The sequence below is a fragment of the Oryzias latipes genome, chromosome 3 (assembly GCF_053564925.1).
Source record: "Oryzias latipes strain Hd-rR chromosome 3, Olatipes_Hd-rR_3.1".
In the NCBI taxonomy this organism is placed as follows: domain Eukaryota; kingdom Metazoa; phylum Chordata; class Actinopteri; order Beloniformes; family Adrianichthyidae; genus Oryzias; species Oryzias latipes.
In genome coordinates this window covers 17836942-17862565 of record NC_136239.1, presented here as the reverse complement: position 1 = coordinate 17862565, position 25624 = coordinate 17836942, and the positions used below count along the sequence as shown (strand labels likewise).

Genomic DNA, 25624 nt, shown 5'->3' with positions numbered 1-25624 from the left:
ATTTGACCCACAAAGCAACACACAGCCTTGAAGTGACGCATTACATAGTTAATTCTGAAGTAGATAGCACTTTTTTCATACTTGTACTTGAAAATAGGTAAATCATGACCCAGAGAAAATGAGGGTCAAATGAATATTAGCTACTCTAATTTTCAGTAATTCTAAAGGGTAACAAACCTTCAGAGAAATGCTTTAAATGTATACATATGAAGCTTTAATAAAACAATGAAACTAAAATGACCCTGTTACCAACCCCAGAAGTTATCAGACATGAGAATATCAATACTTACATGCAAATGAGACACAACTAAGCATTTTAAGTTAAAACCACAACTTCCACATTAAATTGCAGCATCTGAGTCACCTATTTTGTCTTATTGCTTGTTTCAAGTAATGTGTAAGACTGGAAAACAAACATGCCAGAACTGCTGTGACATTACATAAAACTCAAAGCACAGAAAAGAAAAAAAACTTTTTTTTTGCTTTTTCAGTTGTGATCAATAGATTGATAACGGTCCTCATCCGCACAACCAGTGAATACAAGACAGAGGTGGTTTTAATACACCTTTAATCTTCTGGATAGTCTTACTCTAACCTTGCTTGATGACCTCTAAAGTTGCACTAATGATCTGTTTTACGTTTCAGCAGTCATTGTCTTCGCCCCCCGTTATGACGATCTTAGCGATCGTCATAACTGCGCTCATCATCATAGTGGCGGTCGTCATATAGCGCTCACTGTCACAACGGTAGCTTTAGTTCAGGGTTCCCCAAACCTTTTCCAGTGACGGCCACATGACGTTTCCATTCTCTAAACGGGGGCCAAGGTCAGTTTGAAACAGAAAAAGTGTGACGATCGTAAGGGTGTCTAAATGTAAACACTTATTGTTTCCCAGAAAGCTACAGATAACCAAATATACATAACCCGATCTGATATAAAATAATACTCATTGGGTTCTTTACCAAAAAATAAATAAAAATAATAATAATAATCAGCAAATATTTAATAACACTATTTTTGAAATCAATAAAAAAACCTCTCTGGGTTCTTCACATTAAAAGTCAGGAAATATATAGTAACACAGTCTGCTGAGGTAACAGTCCCCTTTTAGCTTTGAGAGTTTGCTCGCATCTGCCCTTGCAAGCCATCATATTTTTCTTTATGACAGGATTCATAATTTCAGTGTAGACTGTACTCTTTGAATACCGCCACCATCTATTGACAGATGAGACAAACAGCCATTTCTTTATGTTGAACAAAAACATACTTGTTTGGCTTGACTGGGGCAAAGTGAGATTGCAGTAGAAATTTTTTTAGGTTGGCTCACATTTTAATTCAAATAAGCTTTATTGACGTGAAGAAACAATTCTAGGGATTCCGTTGGGCAGACCCACTTCATCCCAGTTTTCCACTAGTCCAGTGTTTCCATTAGTCTCGATCACCGGGTCAGGCTAAAAAGAAATAATAATGCAAAACCAAAACAAAGGGTCTTTCTGTGGTATCATTCAGGGACCAGGTCAAATGCGTGGGCAGGCCAGGTCCGGCCCCCGTGCCGTCGTCTGGGGACCCCTGCTCTAGTTTCTCCGTTGGTCATCAAAGTCACTGCAGTGGTCATCATTGTGCTCTCTCTTTTCCTCATAGTGATCCATCTATGGGGACCTTGGTATCACTATAATCCAGTAAGCTCTTCTCTCTCAGGGTGGTGATTTTCATCATTAGCAACTGGGTCTTTGTTAGGAACTCTGTAAAACACATTAATAAGGGTCAGGTATTATTGTGAACTAATTTGAAATAGGAAAAAAAAACTAGAGCAATGCTTCAAACCAAGTACGTGTTAAAAAAAAGATAAATGCATTTCTGTGTTGCAAATATATATTTTCTCTAATGTGTATGGATGGTACGTCATGACAGTTTAAGTCTCTACTTCACTCAGTCATATGCTGGTTCTTGTGCTGTACTTTTACTTCATAGAAACATAAAATGTAATCAAGTTTTCATTTGTTTCATGAGTTATATGTTTCATAAACAGGTATGTGGCAATTGTTTAATCAGAGAGAGTTTCCAGGGGGACCCAAACATATATGAGACAATAAATCACCAGGCCAACCTGGGAAACCTACAAAATCTCCTAGTGCAGTGTTTTTCAACTTTTTTTGAGCCATGGCACACTTTAACCTTGACAAAAATCCTGCGGCACACCAGCATCCCAAAAAAAAAAAAGGAGAAACTCATAGTCTGTATTGATCTACAGCCCCTCCGCAATCTCACATCCATTTTTGTGATAATTGTGGCAGAAAAAGCTGGAAGCTGCAGTTGTTTTTTCTAAAAGATGTAATAAAAGTTAAGTTAGAAGATTTAAAAACTGTTTGATGTGTATTTGTTGTGGTTCCAAGACGTTTAACAAGGACTCATTGTGCGCTGAGACGTTGTCACTTTAACCCAATGCATCATGGGAGATGTAGTACAAACATCCGCTGAACGCCAAAGAGACTCGTGTCTCTTAGCTTCATTGTTTTTTCACTTGTTCCACGGTCTGATACCGGATCCTGTTGAAAGCTTCAGACGAGCTTTAGCTGGTCTTTTTGTTAGCACTGAGCATCTTTATGAGCAGAATCGGAACAAGGAAGTGAAGATTTTAAGCACTTCTGATTGGTCAGACTGATGACGTATGATTAAGGCTCCAAGAATTATTGGTGGAGACAGTTAAAGGGGCGGGACTTTTCTTAAAACAGCTGAAGTTACGGCTAAATTACGGTACCGTCATTCTTATCAAAATGCCTTTAATACAATCAAATAAACACGATCTTTTATATTCTTAACTAGTCAGTGTTTTATCAGGGCCTGTTTGGATGAACACAGAGCTGATATCCTGGAGATGGAAAATGTTTTAAGATCAGTGAATGGGTAATTATTTCCCACGGCACACTAGTTGAAAAACACTGTACTAGCGGATAAGAAAGAGGTGACTGGGGACAAATAGGTCAGGATTTCCTAAGGAGACAAAACCTGGTGCATACGATGTTTAAAGTTAAATGACCTAGAATAGAAATTATTCAATATATCCTTTCAAAGAGTTTTTGCCTTACAATTGAAGTAACTCAGTTATAATTGTTACTCCATTTGTCTAAAATATTTAAGTTTGAAGATCTAATATCAACTAAACTTCACCAGTAACTAAATTAGACGATTACAATTTAGTTTTCTTTGAACCCAAAGAAAATATAAAACACATTGGACTATTTGCTGTAATGCACCATTTTTTAAATAATGCTTTCTTTAAAATAACTGAATAACTTTTGTGTGATAGCTTTTTTAAAATTCTTTTTTTGATTCAATGGCTTTCAGTAGAAGACCCAAGTCCAAGTCTCTCATTTGTCTGAGAAGCAACTCATGTTAGGTATTTAGTCTTAAGTCTCTAGCAACAAATTTATGTCAAATCTCATGTCCCATATTTATTTACACTTTGCATAAAATCTGGGTTGCAGAGAAGTGAAAAGGTCAATTCAAAATTTGAACCGACCACATAATTTAGAAATTACTGCAGGAAACTGGTAATGTTTTCTTGTCAACCAAACATTTGGTATAAAAAAGTTAAAACTCAAAATGTGCAAAGATGCACATTCTAAAATTGTGAAAACTCCTAATTTCTCATTAAATGTACAAAGGTTTAAGTGAGTGAATTGATTTTTAACATTACCCCATCACATAAGCCTCCTCAGGTTGTTTTTTCTTTCTCCAGTAGCAGCAAAGGATGATGATAGCCGGTAAAATCAAAAAGGCAGCAACTCCACGAATGATTCCTGCAATACTGTTCATGCTCATGGATGCTACAAGTTCAAAGGACATTTAGAGTCATGTAACAAGAGACAAATATGAGTTATTCTGCAACAAGTATGTCCTAAAATAAAATTTATAGGACAACATACATGGCACAACTGAGAGCGTGAAGTTGGTTGAAGCAGAGCCACCTATGTTGGTGGATGTGCAGACGTAGATTCCCGACGTCTCTTTGGTGACATCAAAAAGACTCAAAATACCTCCGTCTGCGAAGCACAAAAGTGAACATGTAAGTATTTTTAAATGTTGCTTTATTTTCATATTTAAAGAAAAAAAAAAGTACAAAATTGTGTTAAACTATTTCAATTTTGTTTGTTTGGACATTGCTGTTTTATTTTAATAAAGTATTAAGATTTTCAAGCAACAAACACAACTACAATATGAAAATCAGTCTAAAATACAGACTAAACCAGAGTCCATGTTTGTATTGATATGAAGTACAAGTTGCTGTAAATGTCAATGATGTTTACTGTAAAGAATAGTTAGAAACTGCCTTTAACTTTTATCACACTAATGGTTTAAACTTAATTCACTAAGCATGTATTGTCATCTCAAAATTATATTACATTTGAAGACAGCACAGCCAAGCTATTTTCCTCACAGTTTATTCTCATACTCCATTTTTCTGTGCATGTGTGATCTGCTGAGGAGGCCTCAGAGTTATCTTCACTTTAGCCTTGAAGCGCCTTTCCAGCAGCAACCTGGGGGCGTGATTTTCACACGGAGTCCATCGGACGATCTTCTGAATATGCAAATGCAGGCTTTATATACCAAGCCCATCTCTGAGCTCGTTGGTTCGGACTTTAAATGCACCATGTTCATCTGTCTGTCCCCTTCGTGTTTGTACGAAGTAAAACCTCCACAAAAGATAAGTAACTGTCTCTGAGTCTTTATTCATTCATTTCTGTGTGCAGGAAGCTGAAGGGGAACGAACCTAATTTAGCTATTTTACAGTCCTGTTTAGAATCTCCAGTTTCCTCACATTTACATTTTATCAATAGTGTTGAAATTCAAAGTAAATATCATACAACACATTGTGCCATACAGAGCGTTTTCCTTTTCTTCCTCATAACTTTTCTGTGGTGAAACAATGCTGTCATGCAGGTTAGGGACATGTGAGGTTCCCTAAAACTGCCCAGTCTTACAAAGAAATGACTCCTTTTCACAAACAGTAAGCTCTAATGTTAGCAAAGTGCCAATTTCACCATAATCATAGACATAGTTGTTCCAGAGAAGTATGTATCCATTCTTCTCCACCACTTACTGACAGTAGATTTGGAGTCTAGAGGACGAAGATTGTTCTGGACATCATAACTTTCCCACTTGTATGTGGGAGAAGGAGAAGCTTCCTCAGACACACAGGTGAGATTGATGTTCTGGCCGTACTCAGGCTTTCCCTGCACATTGAGGATGGGCTTGGTTGGAGGCACTTAGGAAAAGGAACAAAAGCAAAACAGGTTCTTTAGGAATCAAGTGACTAGATTCAGTTTGGTACAACAAATCAGTATTAACGTATAATCTTTTTGGAGATTACTAAAATAAAGCAAATAATTGTTAAACCAATGCAATGGTTTATACGATCATTCCAAAGTATGTACCTGTAAACTAGTATCATCCTAATGATATGAAAGGCTTTAAAGACCCACTCCAATGAAAACTGTGGTTTTGGTGTTTTAACATGTTCTTGTAGAATTGTTCTCATGATGGAAGGCATGTATAAAGATTTTTTTTTTAACTTGTCCTGTTCAACAGGTGAGCAAACAGTTGAGCTGAAGGCCTCTAGTGTTGAACAGATTTTACTGTTACAATAAGTGGTTATGCATCTTCTGATGGCCAAGGTGTATATTTCTGTGTGAATCTGAAGAAGCCGGTTGGATGAGAGGCAAAACATCTTCAAACAAGAAGTTTTCTCCAGTTGAGTTTTTTTTTTAGAACTTTTCATTTTTGTGGTGCATTTAAAGTAACATTTTTGAATTTTTTAAATGTTGCCCTTTTTTTCTTATTTTATTTTGCTATTATTATTATATATATGTCTTAAAATCGATGTACGTTCAGTTCTGATTTCCTGTAATTAGTTAACATTTTCATTTGCTGAAAGTCTGTGCTGTGTTTTATCATACATTTAATTTATTTTATATATATATATATATATATATATATATATATATATATATAGGACTAGTGAGCGTAGAAGCCACTATCCAGGATGAAACATCCAAGATGCATGAATACATCAAGCTCAAGGCCCCAACTGACAATGTGCTCAGTGAATGTCTCTGGCAAGAGAGAGCAGAGGATACAGTGCTGGAGGACTATCCTCATGGGAGGACAAACCCTGCATAATATACAGGAACATGTGTGCAGAATATGGACTGGAAACCCCAAGGTCAAAATTGGAAACATCTCCGAAGATGGTAGAGAATGAAAGGGCAAAGATCCTGTGGGACTTCCAGATCCAGACTGATAGAATGGTAATGGCGAACCAACCAGACATTGTAATGGTGGATAAAGAACAGAGGAAAGCCGTTGTGGTGGATGTGGCAGTGCCAAGTGATGGGAACATCAGGAAAAAGAAACATGAGAAACTGAAGAAATACCAGGGACTCAGAGAAGAACTGGAGAAAGCCTGGAAAGTTAAGGTGACAGTGGTGCCTGTGGTAATTGGAGCACTCGGGGCAGTAACCCCCAAGCTGGAGGAGTGGCTACAACACATACCTGGAAAGACCTCAGACCTCTCAGTCCAGAAAAGCGCAATGCTAGGAACAGCTAAGATACTGCACAGGACCCTCAAGCTCCCAGACCTCTGGTAGAGGACCGAGCTTGGAGGAGAAACCACCCGCGGAGGGTGAGAGGGGCGTTTTTTTTTTTTATATATATATGATCTCAAGTGGGCCGGACCAGTAAAGTAAAAGCAAAATAACAGCCTTCTTTTTGTTTTTTTACTCAGTTGGAAAAAAATTCCTCAACACAGTAGCCTAATCACTTGGGGCCAATGGATCTCAAATAAAATGAATTTCACTTAAAAAAAATGGTCTATTCAATTTTATACAGACTGAATATTTTACATCTGACACTGAAACAATCCCGATAATAAACTCAAGAGAGGCTACAGAAAAAAACGAAACACCTGCCTAAAATTTAAATGTCCAAACCATTAAAACCATTAAAAATTAAACTAAATTAAACCTGCTAACATTTGCGAATATAAGAATTTAACCTTCCTTTCTCTCCTGAAACTTCACCGGACCGTCAATATCAGAATCCTGTGCAGCAACACATTTACTGTCATTCCAGTGAGCAAAACACAGAGAAATGTCCAAGAATCTTTTCCTGTTTTGCTGACCTTTGATGTGGCCCCATCAGTGACCAGACTGATTTCACGTGACCAGTTCACTCCAACATAGTCTGCCGCTTTAAATAGAGAGCTGACTATGTCATCAGCTGTTGTTGTGTCCATCAACTCAGAAACTCATCTGTGACGGTCTCTTTGACATCTCTAATAAATATGCACGGCTGTATATAACTGTGATGTTGGTGTTTTCATAAATAGCAACCGAAAATGCAATAAATGACGGTACTCCTTCATTTGGCGTCCAAGTCTCCTCAGAGATGTTATATCTGGAATTGTAAGCCTTGACAGACTCATGTTGGCAAAGGTTTTTGGGGCACAAAAGTTCTGCAGCATTTTTCCACAAGTTCACCTCTAAAAAATGGTTTGGATGTTTGCAGCAATTTGTTTAAAATAAGGTAGCTGTCACTGCTCCATCACTGATTTCAATGGGGCAGTGAATGCAAACCAAATCAAATCAAATCAAATCAAACTTTATTTATAAAATAGCGCTTATCATGCATTTCGTGCAGCTCGAAGCGCTTTAACATTAAAAACAAAAAACACACAACATTACAGTAAAAACCCAACCCACCCTACACCCTTCCCACTCCCCTCCATTAAATCACATGACCCACGACAATGAATGTTGACTACCAATGCAAGTTAAAATAAATAAATAAATAAATGAATGAATAAATAAAAAAGCAAGCAAACAAACAAACAAACAAACAAACAAACAAGGCTTGGCTCTGCTGTGAGGAAACGGCATTTGGGAATCTCTTCATACCAGGAGCCAGCCCGCCCACGGGAGCATGGCCACAGCGCCAACCCAGACCGGGACAACACCAGGGTCCACTTCACAGCCGTGAGGCTGCAAAATTAAACCCCAGCCGCCCCAGCAAGGGCAAGAACTGCAACAACAGCCACCGGGCAAGCCGGCAACCCTGGCAGAAAAGACTCCCACAAGAAACACTGGGGCTAAAATCACAATAAGATACTAAAATTATAAGATTTATTAAAAAAAATAAAATAAATAAATAAATAAATAAATAAATAAATAAATAAATAAAAACTGAGAATAAGATGCATAAAACGAAATGAAGTATAGTATAGAATATAGCCTATATTAAAACTAATAGAATAATTTAGCAGTTAAAATCAACTGAAACGGTAATTTTTTCAGTCCAGTTAATAGTTGGAAATCTTCTCTTTTCTCAACTGCAAATGGTGAAACTTTTCTTTATGGTGAGTATCATAGCGGTGCTGAAAAAAATTCTTTGAGCACTGTGACCTGTTGATGACATATACCAAGCATGGGGGGTTTGCATTCAGCTTTGTGAAAAAAATAAACAAAAATAAAACTGTCAATTTTTCCTGGAAACCTCTTTGATCCACTTCACTTTTTGACAACATTTTGGTCATTAGGGTGTCGCTACTGATCATCCTTATAGCAAGATAACAGCGGTGAGGCTCATAGGGAACCAAAGTGCATCTTACCCAGACGTAGAGCTGTTAGGTTTTGCCTGGATTCACTGTTTCACCTGTTTTGCTTTTCCTTTGCTCATCCTAGTGGGGGAATTGCGAATTTCGGTTATTTCTTTAACAAATCATAACTTGTCACAGGAATGGACTAGAAACTTGCTTTCTTTTTTAAACATCCTTATGATTTTTACTCTTCATGTGTGGGCTGGACTAAACCACCTGGCGAGCCGGATACGACCCGCGGACCATGTATTTGACATCCCTGGTTAAGACACATCTTCTCATTCATTTGAAAGAGAAGGTGTGTCCAAACTTTTGGTCTGTACTGTATATTTGTTAAACAAGGTTCTTGTGTTAAAATGTTTTTCCACAAGCTTTCAAAATGGAGCTTCGAAGTAGCTCCATTTGTTTGTTTAAATGTGTATAAATAATGGGTTTGTTTGCCACATTTAATCATTTAATTTTATTCTTTTAAATGAGATGATGCTATAACTGTAAGATTAACTTGTTTTTAACCATTCATGACATGGTTTATCAGTCTTCCAAAATGTAAAATGACCATATCTAAGGAGGATTCAATCTATTGCCAGAACTGTTCATAATTTAACTAAGATTAAATTACATGTTCTTATCTTCTGCTGCACAGCAGTACATACTTTCTGTTCAATAGCAAAGTTTTTTGATTCTTTTAGCACAAAAATTGGCAGCCATCCTGTTTAGTTGTTGCAGTAATGAAATGATTCAAAGTACACATACACACTCTTAAAACAAAGGTTAACTAATGATCTAAGTATCAACTCAGAAGAGTTTGGTATATTTACAATGAACCCACATGAGACTTTAACATCTGGTCCACAGATTTCAAATGTAGCTATAATTGATATGATAAAAATATTTCAAACTTAACTATTGATGGAAAATATAGATTTTAACCTATTTTGATCTGCAGAAACTGTGTCCTAGAAAATGATAGTTTTCTTTAATTTTGCCTAAAAACTTCATAATCATAATTAAAGTACCGGTACCACCAGAACTATGGAAGCATTTCTGTTGAATAATTCAAAATAATAGTCAAAACCAGAAATGCTTTTTCATTTTCAAAATGAAGCTGCCTTTTTTGACTCAAAATTAAAATGAAAAAGCAATCCATCAAAATGATTTTTCATGTTCTTCCTCAACACTACGTATTCTGTCACTTAATTAAAATTGTAAAGAAAATGGTATTTGACATTTAATTTTCAAAATGTTCTCTGCAGTGTAGCAAATGTGTAGCAAAATTCATTTAGAAATGTCTAATTTGACAATTAAAATGGATTCACAGAAATTCATTTTAATTTTCAAAATTTAACTGCATCAAATGACTCAAATTTAAAATGAAAAAGCAATACTTCAAAATGCTTTTTCATTTTATACTTAAAAACCACTCATTCTGTGTCATAATTAAAGTGAAAATGCAAAGAGGGGATTGCATATGGTGTTTTCAACTCCACCCCGCAAAATCTGTAGAAATATTCAATATCAGTCAGCATTTCCAGGGGGGGGGCGGGGCGATGACGTCAGTGCTCAATCGGTGTGGCTACATGCTCTGCGCAAGCCAAGCATGTCTGATCAGTGCAGCCGGAGTCTTCGTGTTTGTGTAAAGGGAAGTGAAGGGTGCTTTGTAACATTCAAGGCTCCGGAGGACGCTTCAGACCTCACTCCGTCTGACTGTGTCTCCTTGGTGAACCGATTCTCTAAGCAGAAGAGTAGCTTTGAGGCGGCTTTTGAAGGCGGTTCTTCGGGCAGTCCTGAGAAACCATGCAATCATGTGAATTTATGTTTCCAATCGTGTCCAGACAAAATAAAGGCTGAAGTTTTTCCCACATATTTACAGCCAAGATGCACATTGTGGCATTGCCCGCAGTACGGAGTTTAAATGCATCAGAACAGGGGTGTCGAACACGCGGCTCGAGAGCCGCATGCAGCTTTTGGCCAATAAGCGTGTGGCTCTTTGCGTCTCATCATATTTTCTATATACTGTGCCTCATTTCATAGTTTTTTCCCTCTTAAACCACACTCAAACCATCAGAGGGTATTGAAAATAAATTATAAATAATAATAAAAGTAATTTGGCAGTGTGTGTGTTTGATTCTGCTCCCGACACATACGTGAGCGGCAATCATTTGCGCAGCTTACGCCCAACGCCGGAACACACATATAAAGATTTCATGTGCGTGCAGACTGTTACCCTCATGGTCAAAATGATGAAATTCAGAGTATAAAGATAAACACAGGACGTTTCTGGAAGAACAGGAAGATTCTTACTTTTTCACTGAACTGAATGGCGTTCCTATGTTTATTATTATGAGCTTTTGGAAGCAGTAAAATAGTTCATGGCAGAAAATAACAAAACGTATCCCGGAGAATATTAAAAACTCTTCCTGATCTGACACAAATTGTCTCCTTTATTAACAAGTTGAAGCTTTTCAAAGTGCACATTCAAAACGGCCATAATTCCACTCTCCTTCTTTGTGGAGTTCACAGCAGAAAGCTGCAATAAACGAATAAAGCGCAGAACGTGATGCTGCTTGCACAACTGGACGGAAACGACCGCAGATCACTTTTCTCATCGATCCTTTAATGCAGAGACTGACTGATCCCCGCTTGTCACTGATGAGGCAGCGAGAGAACCGGAGATAAATGAGCTGAAAGCCCCATACTGTTACGTTTTGGAGAACGGAGAAATACCCGTGTGTCAAAGAGTTGCTCTCAAGCTGCTGTTGATGTTCTCCTCAACATATGTCTGCCAGTCCTTGTTTATTACCTTGAAACACGTGAAATCAAGACATCGGTCCGTTCTGGCCGACACTCACGTAAAGGAACCGATCAGAGAGGCTACAACTGGCATGGGTGTTAGCCCCGCCTTCAGCCCCTAAGGCTCATGGGAAGTGGGAAATCTTAAGTGTAAAACCATGAGCCAGGGAGCAATGAGCAGAAGTGACTTGCATGCCGTTTGCCCGTATGTGTGTGTGTCCAAGGTAAAAATTTATATTGTGGGCATGGTAATTGCAGATAACGCAGCCAGATTAATGGAAAGTTAGTTCTTCTTTGCTAACTACATTGAAGAATTAACTGAGTCATGCAATGTATTGACATCCAACATATTATTTGCTTTTGATGCAAATGTCAGTCATTCAGTTTTAACTTAAAATAAACTTATGAAAGCAAGACATTATAATGAAGGTAAAAATTATTTAAGTTGCACACAACTAAAATTTAATGCATTTAATGCGTTATGGAAGATGATACAGCTTTAATTGTGTGTTTGTGTGTGTACGTCTTGTAAGGTCAGTGTATGGTGTGACTCATTGACTCTCACAGTGAAAAAATTCGGCTCTTGGGTCAAACTTGTTCGCCACCCCTGCTTATTGCTTAAGCTTAATGTTGTTGACACGTATTAGCAGGATGCTAAACCCTTCTCCTGAATCTTATGTCTTTTCATTTTAATCGATACAATAATTATAAATCTGGTTTTATTTTTTCCCTCTCAGGTTAACGCAGGACAGTAAACTTTCAGACTCGGTCAGAGGGAGATGGAAAACCGCAGCCTGCAGCGCAGCGGCCGTCATGCCTGGAAGCTGAAGGAGAGACTCTGTGGGAGAATCTCTGGGATGAACTCGAACACGGAAACATGATTATGATGTAGAACTCTTTAAAACAAATAAACATGATCTCTCTACATTCTCCGTGTCTACCATGTATTGTTGGTGAGATAGTTAGTCACAGAGACGCCACTCCATGTAGCAATCCGGCTAAAAACATTAGCTGGTAGTTCCTCCCACACTCGGCCTGGTGCGTTCATGGAGCTCCAGTACATAGAAGCTTCGCAGAACTCTAACAGCCACACAGTCCGGTAATATATTTTCATAAGAAAATAAGAACTGCCAGACCAACCCTAAAATCACCCAAAATTTGCCTACTCCCCTAAAGCCATTTTTACCTGCAAATTCAGAACCAAAACCGCCCAATCTAGCAACACTCCCGGGAGGGCTAAGTGCGCAGAAGAACAGTGAGCACTGACGTCATCGCCCCGCCTCCCCCCTGGAAATGCTTACTGGGATTGAATATTGCTACAGATTTTGCGGGGTGGATGTGAAAACGCAAATGCAATCCCCTCTTTGTATTTTTGCTTTAATTATGTCACAGAGTAAGCGATGTTTAAGTATGAAATGAAAAAGCATTTTGAAGTATTGCTTTTTCATTTTAATTTTGAGTCATTTGATGCAGTTACATTTTGAAAATTAAAAAGCATTTCTGTGAATCCATTTTAATTGTCAAATTAGACATTTCTAAATGAATTATGCTACACATTTACCAGAGAACTTTTTGAAAATTAAATGTCAAATACCATTTTCTTTATCATTTTACTTAAGTGACAGAATATGCAGTGTTGAGGAAGAACATGAAAAAGCATTTTGATGGATTGCTTTTTCATTTTAATTTTGAGTCAAAAAAGGCAGCTTCATTTTGAAAATAAAAAGGCATTTCTGGTTTTGACTATTATTTTGAATTATGCAACAGACCTGACCCCAGGCTAACACACACACACACGCAAACACACACACACACACACTTTCTCCTCAGGCCAAGCAGCATCGCCAAAAACTCGGACATATATACAGTTTACCAATATTATATGCACATCCATCTATGTAAAAGTTCAGATGTTTTTTGTTTTCGTGGCGTTTTCAAACGCAGACACGCTGCCGAGGTCAGCACTAGGTTAAGGTCATGAAATGGGCGGTACCCACAAGGAGCCAAAGGCGGTGCCTCAGAGACTGAGTCATCCTACATCCGGGAAAAAAAAATGTTTTCAAAAATACCTCATGTTTCATTAAAATATTGACCTTTAGTGTGCATTTAATTCATAAAATATATTTTATAAATGTATAAAATATATTTTTTAATCCCATATCTCCCACCAACCAATTGTCTCTGTGAATGTAAAAATACTTACCCCAAACCACCACATTTGTTGTAGCAGTTGTGTTGCCTGAAGTATCCCCTCGAACCTGGACATGGCACTCATAGAACATGCTATCTTCAAATTTGAGGGATTTGAGCAGAAGATTAGCCTGGCCTGTCTGGACATTTGCCCCAATGGAAAATCGCGTTGGATCAAAACCTTCTGCCAAATCAAAGCTTGTGTCAGGATAAAAGTAGGTAAGGATTACCACCTGTTGGAAAAAAAAATCAAAATTAGAATAAAACATTTATGTCCATGTGTACTTATATTATTTTAATACTGACATCCTCAGCATCAGGTTGGTTAGGCCTCCTAGACCAGGTGATAACTGCAGACCTTGGGTTTTGGACCGTTGTTTTAAATGTGCAGGGTATTAAGGCATTGCCTCCTCTGGGAACATCATACAATTTCTGAGGAATACTTACAGTAAGGGCTTCAACATTTAACCACACTGTAAGGACAAAACACAAAAAAGTCATTAATAACTATAGGGCAGATTGATTTCACGCAAAAATTAAAATGCTTTGCTAAGAGTATTGTAGTGACACTCTCAGCTTGTTTTTCTCTTGTACCACCGTTTGAACTCTGTCCAGCAACTGTTATTTGAAACGCGAGTGAGATGTGCTCTTCATCAAGTTTTATTCCAAAAAATAAAAATTACACAAACACACGTTCAAAAAACTATATCGCTTCCAATTTTCTCAGGCTTCATTCAACAATGAGTCTCGCTAACAGCATCTCTGTGACGTAGCTTTATTTAATTAGAAGTTTAAAAAAGGATTATTTAAATTAACTATTAAATTAAAAAAAGTGCATTTGGCTCCAACAATAACTATTATATATAAACTGATAATTTGGCTCCAACATAATCTGGCCCCTAATTGCTTAGCCGGATGACTGAGCAATTACAAACTCAAACATAGAGTGCGAAATCCTTTAAATATCCATCACACACAACTTCTTTCCTTTCTTTTCACCCTTCAAATGCTTCTTCCAGCAGACACAGTTTATTCACAGGCCTTTCTAGCAGACTGGTCTTGGTCTTTATCCCTACTCTTCTCACCGTCCCACTGAAGTCAGGTATTGTTTCCACCACCTTCCCCATAAACCAGGAGTTGCGTGGGGAAGAACTGTCCATAAGAAGGACAACATCTCCAGCCATGAAATTTCTTCCTGGTCTTTGCCATTTCTGGTGTTCCTGTTGTAGCATCTTGTCTATTTTAACCTCCAGAGCTGCTTCAGTTAGTTCAACTCGAGTTATTGTGATCACTTTGAGTGAGGCTACTCTTGATTTTCCCATTAGGAAGACACAGTGCTTTTTTCCTTCATTGCTCTCTAATAGCAGGTCGGACACAGTACCATGTGCACATCTGAAAAGTGGTGCAACTGTGCTGCACCAATGGATCCAAAATCCAAAGGCATCTTGTTACCCTGAAGTTGGAAAGGTGAGTAACATCTTCCAGCCATCTTTTCCAGTCTGTAGCATGTTTTTCACCTATGTTCATGTCCCACCCGTAATGTTCTTTACAGATCTCTTTCAGAAGTAGCTTAGCTGGAAGAATGACAGGTGCTAAGAAGCCCAGGGGATCATAAATGGAGTTGACAACAGATAAAATCCCTCTCCTAGTCATTGGCTTGTCTTGCAGTTGTATTTGGTAGGTGAAATTATCAGTTTCTGTGTCCCACTGAATGCCAAGAGTTCTTTCAACTGGCAGAGTGTCAGGTCTCAAATCCAAGTCTTTAACTTCACTTGCTCGATAGGGTTCTGGGATTGAGAGCAATACTTTCCTGCTGTTGCTCATCCACTTTGTTAAAGTGACCCCCCCCCCCGGCACACATTGTCTGAAGATCCTAAGCCAAGGCCACTGCATCATCTTCAGTAGCTACGCTTTTTAGACAGTCATCCACATAGAAATTCCACAGAACTACATGCACAGCTGCTTGAGGTGCAACATCTTTGTGGTCTTTAGCAGTTCTTCTTAGCGCATATGAGGCAACAATTGGTGAAGAGGTAGCGCCAAAGAGGTGCACCATCATTCTGAACTCCTTCATGGGCTTGTTTATTTTGCCATCAGGCCACCAAAGAAGACGCAGGAAGTCAGAATCATGTTCCGGCACACTCTAACTTGGTAAAACATTGACTCGATGTCAGCCATTAACGCCACAGACTCCTCGCAAAATCTCAAAAGGACACCAACCAATGTGTTGGTCATGTCCGGCCCTTGTAGCAACTTTGCATTAGATTTACCCTGATAGGTGGCGGTACAGTCAAAAACAACCCGAAGCTTCTTTTTCTTTGGGTGATAAACACTGTGGTGTGGTATGTAAAACACCCTGCTGTCATCACGGTTCAGTTGGTGGCTCGGCACTTCAACAGCATAGCCGTTCTCGATGACGGTGTTCAAAAAGTTCTTGTAGTGCTCAAAGAACGCAGGATTTCTCTGGAACTTCTTTTCGTAAGGCTATATGCTGCTCTGCTACACATTGGTTGTTTGGCATTTTGACATTTTTGTTCTTGAATGGCAGTCCAATACTGTAATGTCCACTTTCAAACACTGTTGTTTTTTTCCATAGATTCCATAAACTGCCTGTCATTTTGAGACATCTCTTATTTGTCATTATACCTCTGTTCAGGAAAATCAGAGTTGTACTGTTCAACCAGTAGCTTCTCAATTTCAACCATTGAGACTCTTGATGTCCTGTGATTCTTGTCCTTTGGGTCTATTTACCACCCAACCAATTGCTGTTTTTACAGCATAGAGGGCCGTACACACCAGGACAAATATCGGCGCACGTTATTCGCCAGCGTTTTTCAACACGTTTTTTGTGTTCACACCCAAGCGATTTTCGCTGGGCCGAGTGTACATGCAAATTCATTCCCTGACATTAGATGGCTCTTAATGTAAAACAGAAATATCCCCTAACTGCATCGCAACTATCTACATTTTAAAGCCTTTTATGCTCCTTCTACCTCATAACCCTCAACCATTTCAGTACAGGAGGAGTAAGCAGAAAAGCAGCTTGCCCACTACTTTAAGCTGGTGTTTTTGCTGGTGCATAGGAGAAATGCAGAGATAGACTGGCACAAGTCTGTGTGTGTGTGTCTGTGTGTGTGTGTGCGTGTGTGTGTATGTGCTGAAAGCAGCAGGTTGTCGCTAGCGCATATATAGCACGCGCGACGCAAGTCTTTGTGTGTGTGTGTGTGTGTGTGTGTGTGTGTCTGTGTGTGCTTTAAGCTGGTGTTTTGTATGTGCTGAAAGCAGCAGCGTTTTCTAGTGCATATGTAAAAAGGAAGAAAGGAGACGTGATGGCACGCGCTGCGCACCTCTATGAGGGGCCGTATAAGACATTATTTATTCTGAACCATTCACATTCATACATTCTTGCTCTCACAGTCATATATACTCTCTTTCGCATACATATATTCTCTTACACATACATATATTCTCTCTTGCACATACATATATACTCTATTTCGCATACATATATTCTCTTACGCATACATATATGCATGCGAGAGAGAGAATATATGGATGTGCAAGTGAGAATACATGTTTGTGCAAGTGAGAATATATGTCTGTGCAAGTAAGAATATATGTATGCGTAAGAGAGTATATATGTATGTGAAAGAGAGAATATATGTATGCGTAAGAGAATATAAGTATGCGAAAGAGAGTATATATGACTGCGAGAGCAAGAATGTATGAATGTGAATGGTTCAGAATAAATAATGTCTTATACGGCCCCTCATACACCTCTGTGAGTGTGCTGTGTGTCTTTAGCGCTTGTGTACGGTAATACATTTTGTATTTCGTATTATTGTTGCTGCCGAAGAATTGAATACAGTATATTTCTAGCATGTTGGATGCACATTTAGTGGTACCAAACCAATTTTAATAGTGCAAAGAAAAAAATATGAATGACCTCAACACATCCACAGTGTTACCATAAATTGGGCAGTTTTGGTTCTAAATTTGCGGATAAAAGTGGCTTTGGGCGAGTGTGCATAATTCGGGTGATTTTGTCGTCGGTTCGGCAATTTTCATCTTCTCATGAACATCTAGTAGTGGCCTAAGTTAGGCTGAGTGGTTGTTGGAGTTCCACTAAGCTTCTATGAACTAGAGTTCCATGAACGCAACATGCCGCGTGTGGGAGGAGCTATCAGCTAATGTTTTTAGCCTGATAGCCACATGGAGCGGTTGCTTGTGCTTATCTCAGTAACAATGCATGGATGCACAATGCACATGGAGAGTGTTAAGATGTCAGAAACGTCATCGCAGGAAAGGTTCAACATTTTCCCTGAGAGGGATCATAAAATCAGAGGACCTGATTACAATCATTGTCTCAATGAAAATAGAAAAATATCATAAGGTTCAGGAGGCACGAGCAGGCTTGTCCCGCTTTGCGCAGCTGCCTGTTCTGTCGGTCCGCCAGCTCACCTCCTGCGAGCCGACATCAGGCACGATGTGAGCTATGAGTGAATGGCGTAAGAATGAGGAGTGTTTCAACCGGGGACTTCGAGACGTGGACGACCGGAGCTCCTCTGTGGTTTGGTCCACACAAACCCTCAAACTACAAAAACAGAGTCGTCCATGTTTGCATCTTCTGCAGCAGACAGATTGTTTGTCTCTATTTGATCTCTAATGTCAGCAAAGCCGCGCGGATATCGCTGAAACATGTAATCTCTCTGACTGGCATACCGCTGAACGGGTATCGAGGAATATGAATCGATTTCCATGGATGAGCCAATGAGCGTTTAGATCCCGACCACGATCACTGATTGACAGACAAACCTATTCTCCTGAAAAAGCTCTTCATGAAATAAATAAGCCATTGTGAAAAACAGCAACATGAAATAAAAACAAAGCTACTTTGGAAAACATTGATTTTGAAATACGAGCTTCTAAAAAAAGACAGAATTATGATAATATTCAACATGATTAAAAATGAATATTTTAAAATGCTGTTTTAAAATAATGAACAGGTTTTTAAAGCCAAAATGAAATATATTAAATAATAAAATGGCTAATTTAAAATCTGTGTGCAGTTTTTTCACAATTTCATGATCTTTTTATATATTTATGAGAGATTTATTGGTTTATTGTGTATTTGTATGAGGTCATATTTATTTATTTAATTAAATATTTATTTATTTAATTATGAACAGTTTAGGACTCCATAGATTTTGAGGATAATTTTTGAAAGTCAAAGTCTTTCTCAGTCTGAAAAGGACCTCTTTGCACCAAATCCATTCTACTGGATCAGAGAGTGTGGTTGGCCATTCAGCTGGACCAATTGAATTTGGAGTAGGTGAAATTTTTGGATCCAGCAGCTCCTCTTCTCTTGGAGCCTCTGGAACATGAGATACATAACTTCAACAAAAGCAAACAGTGGAAAGGATAAGGGTATAATCAAATCTACATAACAGTTGCTGTCACACTGGAGGCAGAATGTTTGAAAGAAGTGCCTTCACTTTTGTGTGCGTGTGCACTAATGTATGACTATTTTTCAAGTGATACTGAAAAAATAAGTAAGGTTTAGGGTTGTGCCGATGGACAGTGATGGGTGACTGACCTCACGATGGAGGGACACCATCGTGATGCCACGCCCCCGCCACGCTGCCAGTCAACAACATAAGCCGCTGTTACATGTGCAAAATATCTTGATCGGATGAATGGTCGGATTAGAATTCAACCGCGTACATGGGCCCAGAAAAACTTTTTCCGATTGTGACAAACGTTCACATGGGTCACACTTTTGGTCAGAATAAATCTTTCGCACATGCGCAGTAGGGTTTGAAATACCGGAAGAGGAAATGAGTTACGCTGAGAGGCTACATACATAGATAACTGGCAGCTCCGTAGCATACGAGATGATCTTCTAAACGGGCTTTTATTATTTTTACGGTTTTTATGAAGTGCCTGTTCGCTCATCATTTTAATTTTAATCCGTGTGGTCAGTGCTTTTTTGTGTGGAAGAACGGAGCCGGAAGACATTAAGCGAGGCTAACCTGGGCTAACAACATTGGCCTTGGATGAACATAAAATCCATGCAGGAAAAGCTGCAATCTGCATCTTGGCTGCACGTAAACATGTGGGAATAACATCAGCCTTTATTTTGTCGGAACACGACTGGAAACACAAATCCACGTGATTGTTTGAACGGTTTCTAAAGACTGACATTTCTACTATGAAAAGCTGCTGCCCCAAAAACGCCGCTGTGAGCTGGCGGTCAGAGCTCTGCCCAGACACACACTTTTACAGAGACCCGGTTCTCCTGAGTTTGGTAGCTCGTTCAGTTAGAGCTGCGGGACGGATCACAGTCCGAAGTCTCCCACACATAGCGCACACGTAACAAAGCATCCTCCCTTCCCCTCAAACACAAAGTCCGTCTGCCCTGCTCAGAGACATGGTCGCTCGGTCCACTTGAATAATCAAGTGCAGGAGCGGACTACTTCTTTTCAGTTTTTGGTTTTTTGTTTGTTTTTGGTTAAAGTCACTTCCTTCAGGCGTTTTTGGATCATCAGGGATGAGTCATCAGTTGGGAAATAAAATAAATGAAGTAATAAAGTGAAGTGACGAATAATAAATATATATAACACGGAAAATTACAGATACCCCCCCCCCCCTTTTCTTCTTCTTTCTTTTTCCAGCGCCTGATGGATAAAGTCTCTTTGGCATGACGTTCTCTTGTGGTCGCATGAATCAACGTGACAAAATGCACTCGTAAATGCACACTGTGCCAGGTTCACATGCAATGATGTTGACCAATCGTTGCTAGGAGTGGCGTATTGTCATTATCTTGGTTGCCAGATTAGTTCAGGTGTGTTGAAGGGGGGGGGGGGGGGGGATAGTTAAAGTGCAGGCAACATTCTTTTGCACAACATTAGACCGCAGGTTGGTCCGGAAGTGCCTTGAAATGTGTTGCCAGATTTGAGCCTTTTTTCCCCCCGCCACTTCGGGGCCCTAGTGGTGACGGCGGGGCCCTACGCGGCAGCTTAATCCGCGTATAGGGCGGGCCGGCCATGGGTGCATGTTTGCAGTAACTTGCGGTGGCTTCATGTTAATTTTCTCTTTCTTAACAGTTTTAGTTAAAAAATTTTGCCTTGATGTGTAGCTCCTGCAACCATCTTCCAAACTTTCATATTCCCTTAACACCTTTAACTTTGCATGACTTTCGGCCAACGCCGTATCCAGATCCAACTTTTCTTTTTCTGCTTGAATTCTAGCTGCTTCAAACTCAAGCTCTTGCTTTCTTTTTAGTGCGGCCGCACGTTTTAGCAGCACTGCATGTTCTGCTTCCTGTCTTGGTCATCTAGAAAAATGCTGGATGAAGCTGTTTTCCGACTTGCACGTGAACTGCAAGAACTAGTTTCTGCTTGTGAAATACTGTCTGTAAAGTTTTCTTCACTGTTGCTCTTCAATGACAATGCTGGACACGGTATTCTCGAGAACAGGCGCGTTTTAATGTCTTCACTCCATGTAAAGCCGTGAAAACTACAGAACAGAGTTGTACAAAAACCGTTAGACTTGCCATTTACAGTTTTACCAGAAAATATATAACAAGTTAACTACCTCGTGGCTGCCTGTCACTTCGGAGGTCTTTGATGAATTACCAGTCTGTATTCAACTTTTCACAGCTGGTTGACTCTTTTGCCAAGCTGCCTTTTTGCATGGATCTTGGTTCAAAGTCTATTATGATGTGAGAATAAACTCCTCAGCCCAATATCAAATCCCGCGAGTTCTCAGGAACTCTCGCGTTATTAGCGTTATACACAACTTCATATAACATTGCTATATAACTTAGTACTAAACAGCATGAAATCAACTAAAACACAATTTACACATTTTAATAAGACAATCTTCAAACAAAGGCATTTCTTCCTTTAAACCAAAAGTTAATTAATCTTGTAACCTTTTCAGTGACACTTACACTGTCAATTGGCCCAACAGTTGCTTGCAAGTTATCCATAACACCAGAATTTCCTTGCGCCACATCTTCTTCATTTAGTGGTGGCAACCTGAGCTCCTGCCCAGCTGCTATCCATGCTTTTGTGGTTCGCATAAATGCACTGATTCTTGCCATTTTTTGGCTCAAACCAGGTCTGTTGCTCAAAAGTGATCTCATCTTCCTCCAAAAGATTTGTGACTTCAGTATTACAACTGCCAAAATCACCGATCAGAAATGCAAAATCATTTTCCATTGCATCTTGTACATTTTGGACATTTTTTGCATCATTCATTAAAATATCAAGCTCTTTAGTTTTGCTTGACAATGCATCAAATTTTCTTCATGTTAATGCAATACATCTCTGTAACTTCTCCTCTAAAGCCTTTTCAGATAGTTTCCGTGGTCCTCCCTGCTCCGCTGCAACCCCCCCCCCCCACACCCCCTCGTCTGCTCCTCCTCATCAGTCATCACTCACGTTGCAAAGTTTAAGCACAAACTGAATGCGTTATTAAGAAGCTTCTCTTTGAATGGACTTCTTTCTATAAAGACATGCAAGCAGTTTCCAAAAGCGCCGAACTCCACATTGACTGAATTAAAGTTGCAGTCCGTTCTCTTATACGGGAAATTCACGGTGCTATTATAGCGCAGCTCGGTTACGTCATCACTTAGTTTCATCTTGTCACTTTTCTTTGAGCATCAGAAATCTTCGTGTCATCTTATTACTCACAGAAAGAATAGTAAAATACCTTCATCTTTGGAAAACGGAGAGCATGACAGTCTTATGAGGTGCGTGCCGTGTGTGGGTGCCTTTCTGTCCGTCTCACTTCCCGCGGAAGGCAAAATCACTTCCTCCAGACGTCCGAGCAATCCGAATTTAGAAAAGCGAGTTTTTTGAGTAAAATGTAGTGACACTCACTAAGCTTCTCTTTCTCTTGTACCACTGTTTGAAGTCTGTCCAGCAACTGTTATTTGAAACGCGAGTGAGACGTGTTCTTCATCAAGTTTTTATTCCAAAAAGTAAAAATTACACGAACACACGTTCAAAAAACTTTATCGCTTCCAATTTTCTCAGGCTTCAATCTACAATGATTCTTGCTAACAGCATCTCTGTGACGCAGCGTTATTTAATTGGAAGTTCAAACAACGATTATTTAAATTAACTATTAAATGAAAAAGTGCATTTGGCTCCAACAATAACTACTAAAAATAAACTGTGAATTTGGCCCCAACAAGTATAAACACTAAATTAATTAATAAAAAAATCCTGATAGGCCTAGTTTTTGTCCATTAGGTTTTCTACATTACATTAAAACAGAAAATGTGTGGTGTAAAAGCCACATTTAGTTAATTTGTCCAAAAATAAAAATAAAAATTAGAAATAACAAACCACATAAAATACGGGGCTAGTCTTTGTCAAAGTATATCAAAAAGGAGAACATTCTCTATGGTCTACTCACCAGTACACAGAAGCACAAAGGTAAACACGCCGCTCTCCATGGTAAAGGATGAAATTCAATAGGCCAAATTCAACTTTTGCTCCAGTATTTCTGGAGCTTTTACTTGATTTTAAAAGGGAGAACCAAAAATACCTAGAAGCAATGCACTGTCGAAACTCCTGACTGAGATGCGCCTGCTGCCACATCTGTCCCAAGATGATTGACAGTGCCTGCCACCAATCACTGGGCCTGCCATTGCACCGGTGAGTCTTTGGCGCCGCCCATCTAACGTGTTTTCTGCTTGTCCTTTCATTGAGTCACAAAACCTCCATTGGATTCTCTTTAGTCATCCAGCAGAAAAATCCTCAGTGACAACAAGAAGAAAAATCAGAGAATTGTGTTGGAACACGCACAGGTAGTTGACTGTATTACATTTAGTTTTTCTTCAGAGAGTGCAAACAGATATGGAAGCAATTCTGTAGCATAATTAAAAATAAAAGTCAAAACCAGAAATGCTTTTTCATTTTCAAAATGAAGCTGCATTTTTTGACTAGAAATTAAAATGAAAAAGCAATACTTCAAATATGACACAGAATAAGCGGTTTTAAAGTATAAAATAAAAAAGCATTTTGAAGTATTGATTTTTCATTTTAATCATTTGATGCAGTTACATTTTGAAAATGAAAAAGCATTTCTGGTTTTGACTTTTATTTTTAATTATGCTACACAATCGCTTCCATAAAAAGGAAGTGAGCATTATGGGATTTCTGTAGAAGTCAGTGTTTTTTTTTAAACTGATTTGACAAGATATATGAAGAAATGCACACAACCACAGTAGAAAACCACAATGTTACACTTCCTGTAAACTATTCACAGACAGATTTTAAAGATAAAGAAATAATATAACCTTTAATGTATTTGTCTTATCTTTAAGACAAATACATGTTGTAAGAATGGAAAGGGAGCAATTGGTGAAAAAGGTATACAAATCTGATGCGAGTGGAGTGAGAATGAGAGGAAGACCGCGAATGGGATGGACAGAGGGTGTAAAAAGAGCGTTGAATGCAAGAGGGATGACTGTGGTGCAGGGGAGAGAGGCTGCTCAGGACAGGGATGGGTGGAGAGAGTTTGTGTATGAATGAATGGATGGGTGTGGTAGAGGTCTGGGGCCTCATTTATAAACGTTGCGTACGCACAAAAGAAGGCGTACGCCACTCTCTATGCAATAGTTGAGATTTATAAAAAGCAAACTTGACGGGAAAATGTGCGGTCCTTCACGCAAGCTCTGACCCAGGCGTACGCACAAAAACGGGTGAAATGAGAAACGGCGACACCGTCGGCAGATGGAAGAAACACGTGAAAGTGAAAATGACAATACTGCCTCTTATACAAAACATGAAGACTTCACAAAGCAAGTCTTACAATTAACAGCCTACACGAACACCCGTTTGATCGATCAGCAGTGAAACAAACAAAAAAATCAAACGAAATTTACAACAGAAATTCAAATGAACACTTATTTGCAAAAAGAAAAGTGAAATATGTTCTGCAATATTGGCATGTTGTGCAATTCATCCTCATAAATAATAAAGTTAACAGAACGAAATAATGTACAAAACTGATATTCTCGTCAATGTGTCCGTCTGGCGGAGCAGATATAGGTGCGGGCGTGTGGACGGTACGGACGGACAGATGTACTAATTGTCCACTGGGGAAAGTTGTTTTCATATTAAAACATTTCTTCATAAGCTATGGAATTATGGTATTTATGCATATGCCTTTAGTTTGTTTTATCTTTGATAAAACAATGTATGGCGTATGTCTCAACCATTCAGAAAGGAACAAGAAATTACATTTGTGCTGATCAATTTCCCATTTCCACGTCGATTATTGCCGACATCTGTAGCTTGTCAGATGCAATTAAATGGATGGAAATAAAATGCCCCATCACAATGCGTAATGACGCACAATGGCTGATCTTGCGCTCTTAGAAGATGTGGCAAATGGAAGAATTCGAAGAGAACGCATCTTTAGACAGCAAGAAGACGTGCTGGAAAACGAGGACGAGTGGCTTATGAGCCGGTTCCGACTTCCTCGAGCCGTCCTGTTGGACCTCTGCGGGCTTTTGGGGGTGTGTCACCCGGTGCATCTGGCGCGTCGGCGTCCCCCTGCGCCTCAGTCACCACTCCACTAAGGGATTCCCCAATTCTTGCCGCCAGTCTGTCTTCAAGATGGGTCAGCTCCGGTGTCCACCGGTGTCCACCCCCCCGTGGCAGACACACTCTGGCGATGCAGCGCCAGACGTTTTTTTGCCTCGACTTTGATGTCTGACCATTTCTTTTTTACTTCGGCCACGGTCCGAGGTTGTGAGGCATTTACGGCGTCTGCCACCGTTTGCCACTCAAGTGCCTTTTTGGCTTTAGTAATGCCCACACTGTGCCCTCCAAACAACACTTTTCTCCTCTTTTCCACCTCGCCAACGATAACTTCTACTTCACATTGAGTGAAGTTACGTTTTTTTTATTTCCTCTCTGTGTTTGCCATGGTTTCGCAATCAATGAATATTCATTTGTGGGCGTTTCACG

At 39.3% G+C, this 25624-nt stretch overlaps 1 protein-coding gene across 1 annotated transcript; it reads right to left on the bottom strand.

Annotated features, from left to right (window-relative positions):
- Positions 1-191: 191 nt before the first annotated feature.
- LOC105357764 (cell surface A33 antigen) lies at positions 192-23304 on the bottom strand. The gene is made up of 7 exons (XM_023953346.2): positions 23061-23304; positions 13938-14104; positions 13645-13864; positions 5100-5264; positions 3925-4041; positions 3696-3825; positions 192-1740 (listed from the first exon to the last, which is right to left on the bottom strand). Exons 1-7 carry the CDS (start codon positions 23098-23100, stop codon positions 1668-1670), a joined length of 912 nt encoding a protein of 303 aa, XP_023809114.1. The 5' UTR covers positions 23101-23304; the 3' UTR covers positions 192-1667.
- Between the last annotated feature and the right edge of the window lie 2320 nt (positions 23305-25624).

Bases quoted from the DNA above. Each gene is read 5' to 3' on its own strand.
- LOC105357764 (XM_023953346.2), bottom strand. From the start codon at position 23,100: ATGGAGAGCGGCGTGTTTACCTTTGTGCTTCTGTGTACTG. The intron at 13,865-13,937 runs GTCAGTATTAAA...TTTTTCCAACAG, and splicing joins ACCAACCTGATGCTGAGGAT to GTGGTAATCCTTACCTACTT. The intron at 3,826-3,924 runs GTATGTTGTCCT...TTGAACTTGTAG, and splicing joins CACGCTCTCAGTTGTGCCAT to CATCCATGAGCATGAACAGT.